Source organism: Thalia democratica, chromosome 7, assembly GCF_965202585.1.
Source record: "Thalia democratica chromosome 7, ktThaDemo2.hap1.1, whole genome shotgun sequence".
NCBI lineage: Eukaryota > Metazoa > Chordata > Thaliacea > Salpida > Salpidae > Thalia > Thalia democratica.
The window spans coordinates 34,401,016-34,419,977 of record NC_139171.1 but is presented as its reverse complement, the minus strand read 5'-3'; the positions used below and the strand labels follow the sequence as shown (position 1 = coordinate 34,419,977).

The following is an 18,962-nucleotide window of genomic DNA, read 5'->3' as shown; positions in this document are numbered from 1 at the left end:
CACAGAACCCCATTTCAGAAGCACTGTGTTAGAATATCAATAAAAATCAAGTATTAGAGGCTTTCTGATTGCAACTAAGCGCAAATAAATCCTCGCACTAAGCTGACAAACATTAGTATTTACATGTATCTCCCCTGGGAAGACAGTGGCGTTACAAGGATCATAATAAGTTTCATTTCATGTGAAATTCATACTCATTAAATCAGTAATCATCTCCGTGTACGCATCGACATGAAACTTCTCTATATTAATATCCTACCGCGAGTATGATTTCGCTTGTGGCAATTTGAAGTTGCGTCACAATGCTCTTCAGGCGCACTCGATTGAAAAGTTGCTAATTTTACGGAGGCGTACATTATGATGATTAAAGCTACTGCTATTGTGTTTTGTTAGTGTTTTCCAGTATATAACTGAAATGTACACAACGAAATTTCAATCTATTTCGCAGATTATGAAATACAAGTGAAAATATAAAATAAACACTTGGTTCTTTTATTTTTTTTTTGAAGATCTTTAAGTTGTTAATTTGCAATACTTTAGAAATAGTGAAATTAAACAGCTCTGTATGCAATTAATTTTTTTTGTTGTTTTCAAACTTTTATACTTATCAACACTTTGATAAAAAACTTATCAAAACTTCGTTCCAGCAGTTTTACTTTATTAAAGATGTTTTTTATACGATTTAAAGTAGAAACACACTATTTGATAATGTTAAGCGTTAGATTACAAATTGCACGCACTATATTCAGTTAAAGTGCTGTAAATTGTAAAAAAAACATTTGTTGGTCATTTGTGATAAAAACAAAAGGTAAGGCCTTTTTTATTACAACTTAAAAATTTTAAAATAATAAAAACCTAGCAAAAATGGGAACACAAAAGTAATTAAAATTTGTATAAATAAGTAATTAAAAGCTTTTTGTTTGGAATTCAACTATTATAGGACCGAAAGTACTTGACTTAAAAGTACCGCTGAATTCGACGACTAAACAAATATAAAATGCCAGGCGAAAGTTTGAATATTACTAATTTGATAGGAAAGAGCAGAAGATAAATAAAATTTGAATTGTAAACAAAATAGTTAAATAAAAAACTGATAAAGGATTTTGCGAAATGTCACCTATTTTGTAGTAGCAAACAGTTTACACTAGAAGAAAAAAAAAACATAAATTATTTTAGTAGTAAAAAAGAAAACTGTAAGCTACTAGGACTGATAACAAAGCAAATAATTGGAAATTAACTCAAGTTATTCAATAAAACAAACAAGTTTTAATATTTAAAAAGATAGCGTAATTCAAATTTTATCAACAAAAGTTTGTTAAAAGTTGACTTGTCATTTACTATTTTTGAAAAAAGTAAATAAAAAACTACTATTATCTTAACTTTTATAAGAAGATACAATGTTTTTCTATTTAAATCAAAATCTTGGTTAGATATAGAACTTATCAAGTATTATTCAGAACTTATACAACGTAAAAAACCATTATATTTAAATAATCACAAAAAATTTAAAATGTAGTTTTTAAAAGTTCTAGCTAAAACAATGAATAGTAAATTGTTAGAAAATATTTGATGTAAGAAAACCAGTTGGCTAAAAACTACAGAAAAAAAAATTAACTTATATAAAAAAAATCTTACTAACAGCGGATTTTCCAATTTTTGCAACATGAGCCAATAGCACCGGAGGTTGCCTGCAAAGCTCGCTGATTGGCTGAAATCAACAGTCGGAGCTCGCTCGTTGGCCGAACTCCTTATTTCCAAAGTTGTGATTGGCCTACTGCCAGGTGCGGGCGGGAAACTGCGACACCACCTCGATGTGCTGCCGGTCCTCACCGTTCCTCGTGTACTTGACCTGCACTTTCAGTTTTAACGGAACCTGCGAGCAAAGTTTTATAAATTAAAGCTAGATATAAAACTAAAAGAGATATGAATTTATTCTTTAGAAAAAGTTGTTGAAAAAATAAATTCATTATTTCTCCTCCAGTAGTTGAGATCTCTCTATTTGTTTTCTTAATACCAAAATATATAACACTAAAATAGATATAGTAAAAATACAGTTGAGCTGTTTGAAGTAATTGTGAAAACACATGGCAGCTAGTTATCACAACAACGTAGATTAAAAAAAATGCTTACAAGCAAAAATGTAAAGTGTTGTGAGCGGACTTGGATGTAAATTGTATGATGAAAATTTATATAAAGGATTGGAACCAGAAATCGTTCAAGAAGTTTAATAAAAACAATATTCAAAGTTTAAAAAGCAAGTTGAGTTACTTTTACTGGTCTTTGAAAACTTTAAATTTCAAAATTTAAACAAAACATATACATATAAAATTTGGAAAATAAACAGTGAACCAATGTTAACAAAACTTACTTTGTTTGGATTCTGAATTTTTACTATTTGTTTTATCGAGTTCGATTTATTTGCTTCCAGCTGATCGCCACTTGGCAACATTAACTTTAATTTCAACGCCTAAAAATATTTGCTGTAACTAGTTTAAAATAATAATTAATAATAAACTTAGTTTCTTGACTTATTTGTTATAATAACCTTTACTAAGTTAAGTTCCACTAAATTTTCATATAAAAAGAGTTAGCTTAAGTGTTTTAGAAAAAATTATCTTTAAAAATAAAACTTTCAAATAATTCAAAACAAACTTTTTATCTATTCAAACTTGATAATAAACAGTTACCAACAACCAAACAACATAACAACTATAATTTTTAACAGATTTTGGTTTTATCAAATTAAAATTCAGACAAACTTTGGTGACAGCAGCTTGGAACACGAAGTTCTCAACGGAGAACAGCGGGTGCGAGTTGACAGCGGTGAGGTGAATATCGAGCTGGTCGTTGGGCTGCTTCTCGAACGTGAAGCTGATCTCGACGTTGTCCTTGTTGAACGCCATCATCGCGGGTTCCGCTGCTGATGTTTCAAAAATATTAAATAAATGTTTGGTGGTTTAATGGTTTAGTAAAATGCAGGGTTGCCACAGATCAAGCTGAGAAAAATTTCCTGATTTTTTCCAGACTTTTTACTAAAATTTTCCTGACTTTTCTAAATTTAAACTCTTAATTTAAATTTATTCTAAAAAACATAATCAAACACTTGAAACTATATAAAGCTTTCAATCTTATTTTTTTACAGGTTAAAACAACAGTTTTTTCATTCAATCATCTAACTTCTATTACACCACTTGAACCATCTGTGTATGATTGATGCATTTGCAATAAACAGCTCTATCAGCAAAATGTTTGTTTTTTCTAACTTGATACAGTTCTAGTTTGTATGCATACATATAATCTTTAATTCTTCTTCTGGATGAAAAAGTTTCTCCTTTCATACTGTTTCCAAGAAGAGCTTTATTAATACTAAACCCTCGTTCGACCTCAGCCTGGTCATTGTGCAACACAAATAATGGTTGCAACAACTTTCCGAGAGAAGATTTGGCAAGAACTTTCAATGTTTCACAATAGAATTGGTCCAAACGATCTTCACTTTGCTTGAAGCTCTTAAACTTTAATGCATTCATTGGACACTTTACCAAAGTTCTAATTGATCAATGCTGGAATCACCTTCAGAGTTGGAGCACATTTTTGACCTGGTTAGGAGTGCACAATGTTGGCAAAACACTTAACAACAATTGTGCCTACTAATTTTTCAAGTCTATGCAGATTTAGAATTGACATATATTAAACGAATGTAATTCTAATAGCTATTCTGCTTCAGAGATTTTCAACCGCTTTTATTACAAATACTCTACACTCTTTGTTGAAATTTAAGACCTTTTGTTCCTCAACTAGATCTTTTTTCCTCAAATTTGCAAGCAAATTCGTTGCAGCACAACCAAGATAAAGTGTAGGTTTTAAGGAAGCTTGATCATTCAATTCAACCTTGAATAACTGGTTAAGGATCAGATTCATAACTAACATGTCTTTCATAATGATGCACAGAAATTTAATTACCAAGTACAAAATGTTCTCATGCATAAAGGCAACAACAGGCTGGGTAGTTTGGCATAGTGTCAAAAATAGCAGAGAGATATCACATAACTAAAGAAATGCAAGATAACTTTTGTGTATATATCACAATTTCATTATGGAAGTGTCCTTGCTACAGATCATCAGTACTAAAAAGCTCACAAAAACTGCTTGTTCAAGACGGGTAGTTGTTCAATATGTTAATAGAAAAACTTTGCAGTTTTTTAAAGGATAGTTTATTAATTTATACCAGATGAAGGCATTGGAAATTAAATAATTTTGTAAATTTATGGGAAAATTTTGCAATTCTAGTCTGACTTTAAAATATTTTTAATTAATTTTCTACCATTTGAAGGCTTTGGAAAATAAGGAATTTTGTAAATTTAAACTGACAAAATCGGACTTTTTTCAAATTTTGTCAAATTTCCTGACTTTTGTCATTTCTTAAAGTTTTTTCCTGACTTTGTGGCAACCCTGAAAATGTTAAGTTCTAAAGGTGCTTGAAAAAAATGTATTGAAGATGATAAATTTTGCTTAATTTGTGCTGATAAAAAAGAAAAAAAAAAGTTTTTTAATTATAAAAAATACTGTAAACAAAAATTTATATGATAGTTGCAACTGCACAGTAAAACCGAAAATAAAACTTAAGTTTGCTAAATAGTTTAGTGTTTAAGTTCTTTAGCAGTTTCTTTAAAACGTACGCAAGTTTGCAACAGCAAATTAAAACTAAATATTTTGATTTACTCATGTTTACTTCTCCTATGTAAAATGCAAGGTGTCATATACGAAACGAAGATTTTTAAGCTAGAGCTGCTATAAACGCAAAATAAATTTGTTTTCTTTGTGATTTTAGATGGCTCGCTGTTTATCAAACCTTAAATTTATTCGACTTTTTGTTTTGAAAGCATTAAAATATACTGACAATGCAATTGCATCAAAATATCCTTAAAAAATACAATATATCTAAACTTTTATTTATTATCACAAATTTTTAATAAATAGACATTGAATTTTTAATCAGCTACTCATAGATTTCAAGTAGTATTATACGTTTGATTTTTGAAGAAACAATAAGAAATCTCTACTTTTCAATAAGAAAACAAATACACTATATATTTTTTCAAAAGTTTTTTCTGCATACAATGTTAGATTTATTCAACAAATTAAAAAAAACAGAAATTTAAGTTTTATAAGCACTGACGAGCTCTTTGAATGAAAAAATGTTTGCAGAACAAACTTTTGAAAAATAATTAGTAGATTTTAATTGGTAACTCATATTTCAAATTTTATTTTAATGTGTATTTTTGTTTTCTAATTCATCTCTCTGTATATTTTTTTGTTTTTCAGCTTTTGATAGCGTCTGATGAACTGCTCTGCAGGGAAACGGCGTAACGCAATAAAACTTAGACAATAAACAGTATGACTTCTATTAGTTTTAAGACTTAACAAAAAGATTGTTAAACTGCCAACAAATATATTTAAGTTTGAAAAAAAAAATTGTAAAAACAACTCAAGCTAAACAGTTTCCATTTAAAAATTACTAAAACTAAACAATCACTAGTCATACCTGAGTCAAAAAATAACGTAAGTTAAGCATTATTTTTACCTGAATTAAAAAAACAATACAAGTTGTAGATGTAATTATAAAAATGTAGAACAGTATAGATATAGTAGAAATATTAAAGTAAGTAACAGAACATTACTTTCTATAAAAGAGTTCAAAACATTTCAAAACTGCTAAGTATTTTGCAAATACAGATTTAATCAAGTTATATTGGTGGTTAGGTGCTCCTATAGCCATGCACGCTTAGCTGCAGGGTAATTACGTAATTATACAGCAAGATATCATTTGGGCTATTATACGGTGTTAAAAAAAGCACTTGTCGTTTAATCTTATAGAACTAATACTAAATTTATACTTCCAAAAGTTTCAAAAAAGTTGCTTTTCTTTTTTGGATGGAGTGTTTATTTTTTAGTTTACTTGGTAATATTACAGGAAGTCTTATTTTTTGTGAAATTTTATTACCAACTGAAAAATAATAATACAAAAACGTTCACTATTCTTATTATCTAAAAAAAAAACAATTTAATTTTTTTACAAACGTTATGCAAACTTAACTACAAAAAGTTTACAACCAGTTAACTTGATTTGTGATTCAGCACTTTAGTCACAAACAATGTCTCTCGTCTCAAACAACATTACCTATTTTTACTATTTACAATATTTGCTAGTTGAAATATCTTTGGAAACGAGCTCCAGTGAGAAACAATTTAAATTTTTTTTAAACTTCTAAAAACGTAGTCAAGTTATTTCAGATGCACAAAAGTAACAAAAACCAGAACGAACCTGGAGTAGGAGGAGCTGGGGTCGCGGAGGAGAGGAGGTCTCCTCCGAGAAGGTCGAACGTGGAGTGGCTTCCGTTTGTTTGCGGAGCGGCTGTTGTGGAGGCGAGCAAGTCCAGAACGTTGGCGGCTGCTTGTTGCGGTTGCTGCTGGGGAGGGGGATTTCCCGTGTCCGAGAGATCCAAGAAGTTGAGCAGGTCCACGTTGCTCTGTTGGTGGTCGAAAATACATAATTGAGTTTGGTTAAACACGGATAAATTCTATTTTCTATAAATGAGTGTTTAAAACAGATTGCTCTTTTTAATAAATATATTAACGCACTAGTTTGTTTGAAATTACTTTTGTAAAAGAAAGACTTAAGATAACTACTGTCAGTATTCCATCAAAGTTAAAAAACTTCAAACTATTTTTTAAGTAAATACAGTCAAGTAGTCGAGTTATAAAAATAAAAAATTATCAACACAAAAATCAACTCAAAAAATTGAGTTGTATCAAAACAAATTCATACTTGTGGGTCTTGCGGGGCGGGAACTTCCTGGGTGGGCTCCGGTTCCCCCTCAACCTTCTCCTCCCCACCACCCTCGTTGCCATGGTCACCCTCACCCTCAACGGAGGGCTTGTCGAAGTTGGGCATGGGCTCGAGGACGCCGGGGCGCAGGTTGTCGTGCTTGGAGAAGAGGGCGGAGTACTCCACGCTCCGCTGCTGTACCTCCATGTTGTGTGAGGTCGAGTGCGCCGACACGATCGCGCGTATCTCGCTGTTTGTTTATTATATTTAAATTGATGCATGAATAAATTTCTAAAAGATGAGCAACATTGTTATGTGCAGTTTGCTATTTCATTATATGCTTGAAAAGGTCGCAGTTTTTTGCCACCGAAACCTGGTAGTAAATAATCTTTTTAATTTGCACATCTTTATTTAAATATTTATCACATATATGTTGTTTGTTAAAATCTTTCGAGATTTTTTAAAGCAGGCTCAGTTTAATTTCTCCTCTAGAAGTTGAGATCTTTGTGTTTGTTTATTTATTTATACCATATATGTTGTTTTGGATTTGTATTCGAGGTTCAAAATTGAACAAAATTAGTTCTCAACTTATTTAAAAATAAGGAGACCAATGTACTAGATAAATTAATCAAGATTTTAATTTGCAACATAAAAAATCAATGTTTGCAAATAGTTGCAAATAAAAATGTTGAGTAATTAATCTTGCACATATATATTGTTATTAAAAATAAATTCAATTGTTTACTGATAGAAAAAATGTTTAAATCCGTTTTCATGAATATTAATAAAAAATTTAATTAAGTAAACAGATTTTACATACAAAATAACACAAAATTAAATTGCGGACATTACTTAAATGATTGTTTGTTATTTGTTATTAGTAAATTTATTAACATATGAATACTAGTTAGCTTATTAATGAGATATTGTTATTTAGAAAAAAATCTTTCAAAAAATAACTACGATATTGTCCATATATTTAACATTCACTGAATATTATTATTTTTTTATTAATAAAAAATATGTATGTATAATTGACTTGTTATGTGGTTGATAAACTGACGTGTTTCTGTAATAACATTTTAAATGTATTGATAGTACATATATCGTAGACAAAAACAAACTCAATGGTTTGCAAAATAAAGAATAAACACACTATTTTCTCAAACATTAATAAACAAATAAAATAATTAAGTGCAGTAAATAAAGTATGTGGAAATAAGCAAATTTATAATATTGTTAATGCTTTACCCGATTAGATTATTTGATATGTAAAATAAAAAGTATTGCCTGCAGTAACTACTTTTTAGAGTACTTCAAATTATTTTTACACAAATAAAATGTATACTACTAATTTACACATAGAAAATTCCAGTTTACTTTTGTACCTAGTGTTTAGAAACATATGCACAATAAAAAATTAAATCAATGTAAGTTTAAAAAAATATATATAAAGACAATCAGTCTAAACAGTCCAAGATAAATAGAATATTATATGTTCAGTAAAAAGAGTATAATAAATGTTTTTAGATCTATAATAAAGATAACCAATACAAAACAAAACATATCTTAAACGGTTTTTATATAGATCTCTACTCTATATGATAACAACTTTGCTTATCTATGAATCACTTTAAAACTAAATTTTGTATGAATTAAACATATAACAATCAAGAATTTCATTTGTTTAATTCAACACAGTTAAAGCTGCCTAACTGAACTTGAAAAACACTAACAATTCTATAGCATTTGCACATTTAAAGTATGTAATGAATAAAAAAGTATTAGGAAGAGAAAGTCAAGACTTTTAAATGATTTTTGAAACTTTAAAACAAAACACTTTTGAAACTAGTTTTGAACTTGAGACAGTAATCGATAAAAACATAATAAATTACACGTCCGCTGTAAATGCAGGAACAACTTATTTCATTAAAAATGAATTGAAACTAAACTTAGTTTTGAAAAACAAAAAATAACCCTTGTTTTATGTAAATAAATCAATCGGTTAATAAAGACTAAACTAAAAATTAAGAAAGCAAAGAACTGTACGTATATGTTTTAAAACTTAATATAGTAACTTTAACTAAAACTTAGACTAATTAAAAGTAAGATGCACAATATGTAATAAAAAAATAATTTAGTAGAAGTAAGTCTTTGTACTTAAATATTTTAAAAACAAAACAGATAAATTGCAAACAAATGATAGTTGATGATAGTAAAAAAAAACCTTTTCTTTGGTTATGTTGTTTTCTAATTAAAAAAGGTTTAATAAAGTGTCAACAAAAATTTAGTTAACTACAAAAATAAAAACTATTTTTATTTTGGAAAACGAAAAAACCTGCAAGTACAAAGTTTAGGTTTTTAATCATTTTAAAATAATGCGTTTAGGTCATGTTTCAGATTTTAAATATAAAAACAGCAAAACATTATTGTTGTGTATACATACCAATTCTATTAATTGTAGTGAAAATTTAACAATATTTACAATAAATAGACTCTACTGCAAAAGAGTAATTGCATTTGCGTGAAATTAAAAAATGCATCCTAGTAGTATTAAATAACAAAAAATATTTAAAACTAATGGTGGTAACAGTAATATGTGAAACAGAGCAGTTTACACAATGCTAATGCACAACACAGCGCTTAATTTTGTTATAATTCAAAAAACTTAGAAATAACACTCAATAACTTTATTGCGTTTTTATTAAGTAATGAAAATGACGTACTCGGCAAGATGCGGAAACCTGGTGCTGAGCTTCATTATTGCGTTTATGGCGTAAGACTTGGTGGTGGTGGAAGTCATGGAACTGTTGAGCATCTGCTCCAGCGTTTTCAACACTTCGTTTTCCGTGACCTGGTGTTGAAAAAATTCATGTGTCATGCAGAAGGTTTTGTTATATATAATGTTTATACTTGTACTAAGGTAAAAATATATCAAGTTTTAGATGAATTGAAAAAATTGTGATTACATACACATGTAAGTTAGATATAATTAGCCAACTTTTTAGTAGTAAATAAACAAAGCTAATTTTATCTAAAACAGTTTACATTGTTAAACTTTTTACTATTTAGAAATTTTACCCAGGACTACTGCAAAATATAAAAACTAGTGGTATTTACCATAATTTTTTTTTTCAACTTAGCTTCATAATTGTTGAAGCAAAAGTCTGTTAAACTAACATTTTAAATTTCAAAACTTATTATGATTTATCAACAAACTTTGAGTGCATCTTCATCTTCCAAATCGTTGTTTATTTCACCACCAAATTCTCCCAAACACCAAGCTGTTACCTGTTAGAAGAAATTAGTTGTTAATTTACACACAGTTACCTATTGTACTTTAAATATTAGCTAAATTTTACCTTTGACAAACAAAAGTAAATTTGTTCAAGTCACAAAAAGTTGAAAAATAATATTAGCAAAATTTTAAATAAGTTTATGAAACGTTATTGTACAACAGCTTTATTATAATGTTCACGCAAACTTATACGTGAATTGAAAACTAAAACTCAAATTTCACTTGAAGTTTTTGTTTTAAAACAAAGCTTGCAAAACACAAACTTTACTGAGCGGTTGTACGCGTGAATTGAAAACTGTGTTTATCAATTTTAATTCACATTATTACTTTTTGTTTATCAATTTTCAACTTATACAATAAATTTTTGTTTTGAAGCACTCACCTTGCTGAGCGGCTGTATGTTGAGGTCGTCCGCCTGCTTCAGCGCCCTGTAGAGGTGCTGCACCGCGTACGAGTGCATGCTCTCGCTCGCACTTATCAGGTGGATCAGCCTCGGCACCGCGTCGTCCAGCACGTGGTTTCCCGCCTGTGACGTCACAATTGTAATTGTTAAATAATAAACTGTGGGCATGAGACGATACTTGAAATTAAAATAAAGTTGGCTGGTACAACACTTCTTGAAAAAAAATCAGCAGCAACAAGGATTAAAATGAAAGTCTGATGCTTTCAAAATCGTTTTTGGAACTCATTGCTATTTTAAAGTTCTGAAACAAAAAGAAAACAACAAGTTTGTTATGTTAGAAAAATTAGATAGTTTAAAAGTCACAAATACATCAAAGTCGAAACAATTCAAGACAAATACAAGACAATAACAAAGAAAGAAATGGTATTCATATTTTTGTTGGTTAACTGTATTTTTATGATCTAGAAATTAAAAAGTTTTATTTTTAACAGCAAAATAAACTCCTTATCTCATATCATAGGGAATATAAAAGTTTTATAAAAAGAGAGAAAAACGAATACTAAGCAAACAGAGGCAGAAAGCCACAAGTCATTCAATTAGAATTTCACAATGTTCGCTTTATTAGTACTAATTAAAGACATTTATTGATTTTAAATGAAGATAAAAATTGACTAGTTCTCAATATACAAAACTATACTACGACAATTTTATTTTCTATGTAGCTCTTTTTACTTAATTTTACAAAAGTGCTTTTTTATGTGAAGAAACTTAAAAAACTTAGCAGAATTCATGAACTAATTAAAAAATTGACTAAAAACTAGTTTTGAAACACAATCAGCATTTAATAAATTTATAACTTCTAAAAAATAAAAAAAATTGTTAATAATAACAAAAAATAAGACATTATTTCAAAAACAAGTTGTGAAGGAAAACAAATAAAACAGCAGAAAATAGTTGTAATTTTTCAATGCAAACTAACAGTAGTGAGCACTTTCAGAATGGTGTCTACGTGCCACTTAGTGTTGGGCGCAAACTTTTCAGCGGCTAAAATGACTCCGATTGAACATTCCGATTTGAACTCGGACGGACACCTTTACAATTACTAGTGGTTAAAATTATATGAAACACTAAAGCCTTAGTTTAGAATACAGTAAAATTGTCGCAAACACAGCTTCTATTTTTGTTAGAACGGGTCACAAATGCACGGAACGCCACTTTCTTTAACTGTTCTAATGTAATACATTTTCTTTGAAGTGTTGTTTTTGAACAAACAAAAAAATATCTGGCTTATTAATTTTAAAATAAGGGTTTTTTTGATTATAAAACTTTCGCTTATGTGCATTTCTGACACCTACCAACTTTTGTTACCAGGGTTGCCACTCTTTGAAGCAAAAAAGCCAGCCTGAGTTTATGTTACAGTTGTAAAAACAGTAGTATGAGCCAAAAACAGATAATAGTTAATGTAAATGGAAATTGGAAAACTAAAAATGTAATAAAAACAATAGAAATATTTGAAATATAGAAAAAAAGAAAGAAAAACATTTCAAAGCCATTAAAAACTAGCCTGAAATTTTGAAAAAATTCTAAATTGTCGTGAGTTTTTCAAAATCTTCAAACTAGCTTGAGTATGTGGTAACACTTATATTATGTTTTTTTGATACATAAAAAGATTCTACTAGAAGGATTTGTTTATGTTTCGGTAAAGTTATTTATAGTTTTTGACAATATTTTTAACATTGGTAACCCTTATATTGTTCCTTCAACTTTTAACTATCTTAACATACTAAAAATAAAAGTTTAAAAATTTAACAAAATTTTCTTTGTAACTATAAGTTTTATTTAATGATACAAATTTATAAATAACTCAAGTAAAATACAAAAAAAAACTTCAAAAGGATAATAAAAACAGGTGACAAAGAACTCGAACATAAGAAAAAACAACAACTATCCAACTGTAAAACCTTGAAAGGAATGCAAGTAGTTCTCTCATGGTTCCACGGACATTGTTGCTGTTGATCAACGCAAAACACAACTCCATGGCTCGTCTGTACAAACAAGCATATATGACAAACTAAATTTATAAAACTATAAATATATAAATATATGTATATATAAAATGTTGCATTGTTTAAATTTGGTTTTAACAAATTAACTCATTTGACCAAAACAGTATTAGATAAAATGTTGGTTAAATCACTCAATAATTTAAAAATAAACCAGAATAAAACAACTTGTAGAATAAAACATTTCATTTTCATTTAATAATAGACTCACGTACTTGGTTGATAAAAACTTGTATTATTCAAAACAATTAAGAACTTTAAACTTAAGAATACATCAATATTTTAACATATCTTATTATATATTTTTTCCTTTTATGCCAGTACTAAATGACTTAAACAAACTTCAGAATGGAGGGATCGGGGTCTTTCAGGCAGTCGAGCACGGTTGTCCGGTGCCTCTGCACAGCGTTCATGTCCGTCTGCACCGTCTTCAGCAAAGAGTTCAGCGCCACGTACCTTCAAAGTTGTTTTATATAAGTATTTGTTTTTATAGACCTTCGTGCCACTGTATAACATAAATTTTTGAACTTTTAATATGTTTTTTTATTGAGGTTCATTGAAAATCTAATTAAGTCGATTGGTTCAACTTTAATCTTTTTCAAGTTGATTTGAAATAAGTAAACGCAAATTTTATTAAAATACAATTTTAACCTAGTGAAACTTAAACACAATTCAAGTTATTTGTACATAAAATGTGGCGAATATAAGTTAAAAGAGAAAATTATACACGCATAGTCGTGAATAATTTATAAAAATAAACTTTTTGTTTAAATACTTATGTTTTACGAGTTTAATCACTTAATAAGCACACTCTTTATTTTAGTTTTACAAGTAAATTAAAACTAAAATGTATACACAATGACGAAAACAATGGATGAAAGGATAAACGATTTAAAAGAAAAAACAACTAATAAGTTATATATGAGTAATTATAAAAGGTGGGAGTAAAAAATTCTGTCTCATGTTTCTTAATAAAAACAAGTTTTAATTTACAAAAACAAGTTTCAAACATTAAAAACAACACATTTACATGCGTGAGGCTTTTCTTTAAACATATTAAACAACTACAAAAATTTCTTGAAGAGAATTTCAAATTTACTTTAAGATTAATTTTTTTTTCAATATCAAATTTTATAATCTTCAATTACAATTTAATAAACTAAATTAAAAGACTTTTAAATCAGTATTATTTTAATATCAGGTTAAAATATTGTAGTAAATTCAATAAAGCTAACCTGATATTTTTGTCTTGGTTGAGTAAAAACCTTCCAAGAATATTCACAGCAAGCACCTTGAAAAGTAATTAGTAAAACATTTTGTTAAAATGTGTAGGAAACTTTTTCTTGTACTGTATGCAACTAAAAATGTAAATAAAAACATTAAAATTCAGTTTAAAATAATTTCTTGACAAGGATATCTTTTAAAATGTTAAAAAAGCACCAACAAAAACATGAGTAATGTTTTGTTTAGATCATTTTGGTTAGTAAAAAAAAAAAAAAAAACTTAATTTATCTTTTACTAATTTTTACAAAACACTAACTAAAAAAAGTATAAAAACAAAAATAAACTTGATGAGCTTTCAGAAAAAAGCAGAAAATTTTTAAGTTTTTATGCAAGATTAAAAAATCTATACTTATTTTGTATAAATTGCAATTTTTTATAGACCTCCTTTAATTAAATAAAGTTTATTACTTATTCAAAACTAAAAGATCAATGTCTTTGAAAAACTCAGTAAACTTATTCAAAACGTGCAAACTCAACCAAACCCTCAGTCCGCTTTCCGAGTTGATGCCCATGATGGTCAGCACGGTCTCGTACAGGATGGCGTTGCCCACGTTCTTGGTCGTCTCGGTGTTGGTGGCCACCTGCGCCAGAATGTCGTTCATCGACTCGCTGGCGTGGTCGTTGTTCCTGCCCAGCACCCTCAGCAGTCTGATCGTCGCGACCTGCGTCGTGTTGTTGATATGTTACAAAAAACTTGAAAAAATTCAAAGAAAACTTGCTTGCTAAAAGCAATGTAAAAAAAATTTGAGTGGATTTTTAAAGGATATATTAAACTAAATTAATTTACTCTTGATCATCATTTGAATCATGGTGAGTATTTAAGTTACTTATTTAATTTAAGTGAAACAAAAAACAGTTAATTTATTTTTTAGACTTTCTTGAGGAAAAAATATTTTTACACATGTTTTATATTTAGAGCTCCTTTTCAGGAAATGGTCCTCGCAATATTTAAAAAAATTTGTCTAAAGTCAAATTCTTTAAAAATAGATCATAAGAAAAAAAAAAAAGTTTTTTTTGTTATTAATTTTCATTTTTTAAGTTCTGATACAACAAAACTTTTCAAATATTGCAAGAAACATATCCTGAAAAGTTTGAGATATTTATCTCAAAAAACGTAAGAGAAGATAGATTTCTAGTTATTTGCTGTTTTGGTTTGCGCCTCCCATAAGGAACCCTTTGAAGTCTCCGACTTTGACCGGCTATATCTCAAAAATAATTTTGAGTTTTAAAAATCTGTAAAGGTAACTCGTAACTTAGTTAAAACTCAATAAAATAAGACTAAATTGTGAAAAAGGTGATAACCCCCCTATGCCCTTAACTTTAGAACTTAATGGGGATAGGTGGGGAACAACTTGTTTTTACAAGTTGATATTGTTTTGCAGACTATTTCACCTAGTTTATGATTCCTATAGCTAAGAAAAATAAAAGGTAAAAGTATTCAAATTAAAAGGTAAAAGTAGCTTAAAATATAGGTTTCTTATAAATAAATTATCTAAAAAGGAAAAAAGACCTAAATTATATTTACTCATATAGTTTTTAAACAAACTAATTAAAATTTGCAAAGCTTTGTATTTACATAAAATACTTTTAAAATATAACACTTTAAAATAGATGAAACAAAAAAACTTTAAATATCTAAGTAATAATTAAAAAAAAAAGAAGATTTTTAGTCAAATTTTAAACTTTTAAAAATTTTGATGAAAACATTTCTTTTACTACAGGTTTGTTTAAAATCTTAATTTCAGATTTTTTTTATCTGATTAATCAGTCGACTTCAATTAATTTATTATTATCAAAGCATACTAGTTAAACAATAAGCATTAAATTAATTTTAAAAGATTACTCTAAAACAGCCATTAAGTGTATGATTTTCTGTAAAGAACGCAAAACTTAAAGAGTAATTCGTATTTTTACTATAGTTTGCTTAAACTCTAGTTTTAAAACTGTCTACTTGCATTGGTTTTAAATCTTTGAAAGCTACATATAATGCACCGAATTATTTCCCTGAATATCAAAAACAGCGCACTTAAAATTAACATCAAAACAAACTTGTAGAAACGGATCGCTGATTCCATTAACGTCGTGTTCAGGAGTGTATCCAGCCATCACCGAGTTCTTGAGCGTTCTCACCAGCGTTGGCACCCACTGCAATGATACAATGTATCAGTAAAATATCAACATCAAGTAAGTTTAACAAGTATATTGAAAAAAATCAATTTACGTTTTTTTCAATTAATGTAAAGATCAATGATTTTTGGTATGAAAAATTAAATCATGTAGTTTTCAAAGGGTATAACAATATTTTTAAATTTAAAAGTTGTGAAAACAGCTAACAAACATAACTCAAAAATATAAAGTATATAAAAACAAAACATTATTATAAAAAGTAAAAAACACTAAATATATATTTATTAGCATCAAGTTTTCAAGCATACCTTTCTGAAAGTAACATGAGCATCAGGGCTTCGTTTGCACATCTCATAAGTAAGCGCAGTTGCAGCAACCATGACACCTGTGTTCATATACTATATCATACTTTTAAGATAAATTAAATTATAACAATAAATAAAAAATATGCTTAAGTATCGAACTTTAAAAGGATAATTTAATTATCAATACAAACTAAAATACTACATTCACCACTTACCATGGTTTTTATCAGTTAAACATGGCTTTGTTAGTGGTATGAAGTTTTCCATTAGCTCTGGGACTTTTCGTACAATTCTACATGCACAAAGTATAGCCTGAAAAAGTTGAGCTTTATGTGCTAAATTAAAATTAAGTAGTAAAAAAATTCAAGTAAGCCATATAAAACTAACTTTATTAATAACTTATTAAAAATAATTTGTAACAAAAAAACAGGTATACATTTTTTTTTGTTTTAATAGCTAAACATTTTTTTCACTTTATAAAAACAATATCAATGTATGATATAGTCTTTGATCATCCTATTTTTTATACAACAAAAACAATACGTACAAGAACAATACATAAGCAAATTTAGAGTGTTAACTAGTACTTATTAAATGAACAATAAAGGAGCTTTTATATTATACTTAAAAAAAAGTAAAAAGTAAACCTTTTTTCTGATGTATGCATTTGAATTTTTCATCAACTTTTCAACATCTGGAGCTAAATCTCTTGCCATCGCTTGAGAACACACATTGCCAAGAGTGCATAATGCAAGACTCTGAATGTATTGTGATGAGTTTTCCATATCACTGTTATTTGCATTGTCAGTAGTAATTTGGGATATAAACAAAATATATCATCTATTTTTTAACATGATAGTACATATAATTTCTTAGTTATTTTAACTAATATAAAGATAGAACAAAAAGTTGAATATAAGCAAACTTTGGTTAATAAAACCAAAAATATATAATTTAGCATTAAATTTTTTGTAAAATAACAAAACAATTGGTAAAAGCTAACTTCTTGAGTGAGTTGGTCATGAGAAGTTGTATTTCTCTGTTTTCATCCAGCAGCAGCATTGCACCAAGGTAACCTATTCTCTTGTCTGTAAACTTGCTGCTGACTATCAGCTTTAGAGCTTCCATCTGAAAATACAACAAAGCTGAAAAAAATCAGGCTGAATATATCACATTCACTTCTACAACATAGTAAACTGGCAAAAAAAGAAACTTTTTGGTTCGAAATTTAATTACATAGAAAAATAAATAAGAAAATATAACAAAAATTAATAAAGAAATCATTAGCAAAAGACTACTGAGTCTAACCCTAGACTTCCATATGCTATGAGACAAACTCAAGTTAACATAAGGTTTGATCGATTTGGTATGATCAAACCTTATGTAAAAAAGAAAGTTAATAAAAATACATTTCTCTTTCATTACTTTTATTTTGTAAAAAAAAGTTCAAATTTATTACCTGACCGAAATGGGCCGGATAGCCAAGCATGTAGATGTAGAGCAGCTTGGCCACGTTCCTGCACCTGAAAACGGTGTCCTCCTCCCTGAAACAGTTCCTGATCTCGGCACACTCCTTCTGCACCAGCGCCCTCTCCTCTGCCGCAGTCTTGCAGCTCCTGATGTTCCTGATCAGGTCGCGCAGTCTGTTTGGTATCGGCATGCTGTGTGCCTTTTTAGTTATAAATGCTATAAAAATTTGGTTAACATAAGAGATTGTTTAAATGAATATAAAACATTTTATAATTGCAATTTCTTAATTTTTGTTTATAATTTATATATATATATTTAACCTTAAAAAAGTGTTTTTATGAACTTCTTTAATGCAATCTGTGTAAAAATAAAATTTGCAGATAAGTTTAGGTTTTATAAATAGAATGCTTACTAAATTGTAAAACTTTCTACAGAGCAAAAAGGTCAGAATTTAAGTAGTAACTTTTTTAAGTTTTTTTTACATGCTATTTATCCCTTAAATATACGAAATCTTAAATTTCAATAGGAACTAGATTTAAGTTATACTTGAAATATGTTTAGGCGTTATATAATAAATCAATAAAAAAATATTTTTAATTTCCTGAAAAAAAAGTAGAGATTTTTCAACTAGTTAAAAAAATATACAATTTTGAAAGTTTTAATTAAATACACCTAACTGGGTGGTATATCAGTTTAAGGGCATGGTCGGGGGTAAGGAATTTTATTGGAAAAAATTAGTATTTGCTATTATATTGAAGTCTAAAGTATTAATTATAAGTCAGTTTGCATGAAATACAAAAACCTACTTAACTTTTTAGAAATAGTCATTTTTGTAATATACTGATATAAACATATGAACCACATTTTTTCATGTAAACTTATTAGAAAATTTTAATCATTTCGTTATTAAACCTATATTTTATTTTTAGGCTATCGATCTTAAATTTTCAGGAAATTTTCTTTGCAGAACAAAAAAATTCATTTTAAAATTTTGAAAAAAAAAACAGTTTTAAGAGCAAACAAAGAAAAGTATGAAGAAAAAAAAAACTCAAAACTAAAAATAATCCTACAATAGGATTGTTTAAAATTAAGTTAAGATTAAAGAGAGAAAGATTGCTTGTAAACTGTAGAAGAAGAAACATTTTATTTGAAATAGTCTTTTTTGCCTTTTAAACTTTGCGCATTC

The 18,962-nt window shown here is 28.3% G+C and overlaps 1 protein-coding gene across 1 annotated transcript; it reads right to left on the bottom strand.

The window, feature by feature from the left end:
* Nucleotides 1-652: 652 nt before the first annotated feature.
* LOC145840497 (AP-1 complex subunit gamma-1-like) lies at nucleotides 653-17,988 on the bottom strand. Its single transcript, XM_082947780.1, has 19 exons — nucleotides 17,766-17,988; nucleotides 17,310-17,434; nucleotides 16,954-17,095; nucleotides 16,522-16,618; nucleotides 16,310-16,386; nucleotides 15,924-16,019; nucleotides 14,357-14,536; nucleotides 13,826-13,881; nucleotides 12,933-13,046; nucleotides 12,489-12,572; nucleotides 11,507-11,618; nucleotides 10,507-10,650; nucleotides 10,046-10,117; nucleotides 9,553-9,680; nucleotides 6,827-7,076; nucleotides 6,323-6,527; nucleotides 2,760-2,920; nucleotides 2,369-2,467; nucleotides 653-1,873 (listed from the first exon to the last, which is right to left on the bottom strand). The coding sequence occupies exons 1-19, from the start codon at nucleotides 17,964-17,966 to the stop codon at nucleotides 1,772-1,774; spliced, it is 2,445 nt and encodes an 814-aa protein (XP_082803906.1). The 5' UTR covers nucleotides 17,967-17,988; the 3' UTR covers nucleotides 653-1,771.
* Nucleotides 17,989-18,962: the final 974 nt, after the last annotated feature.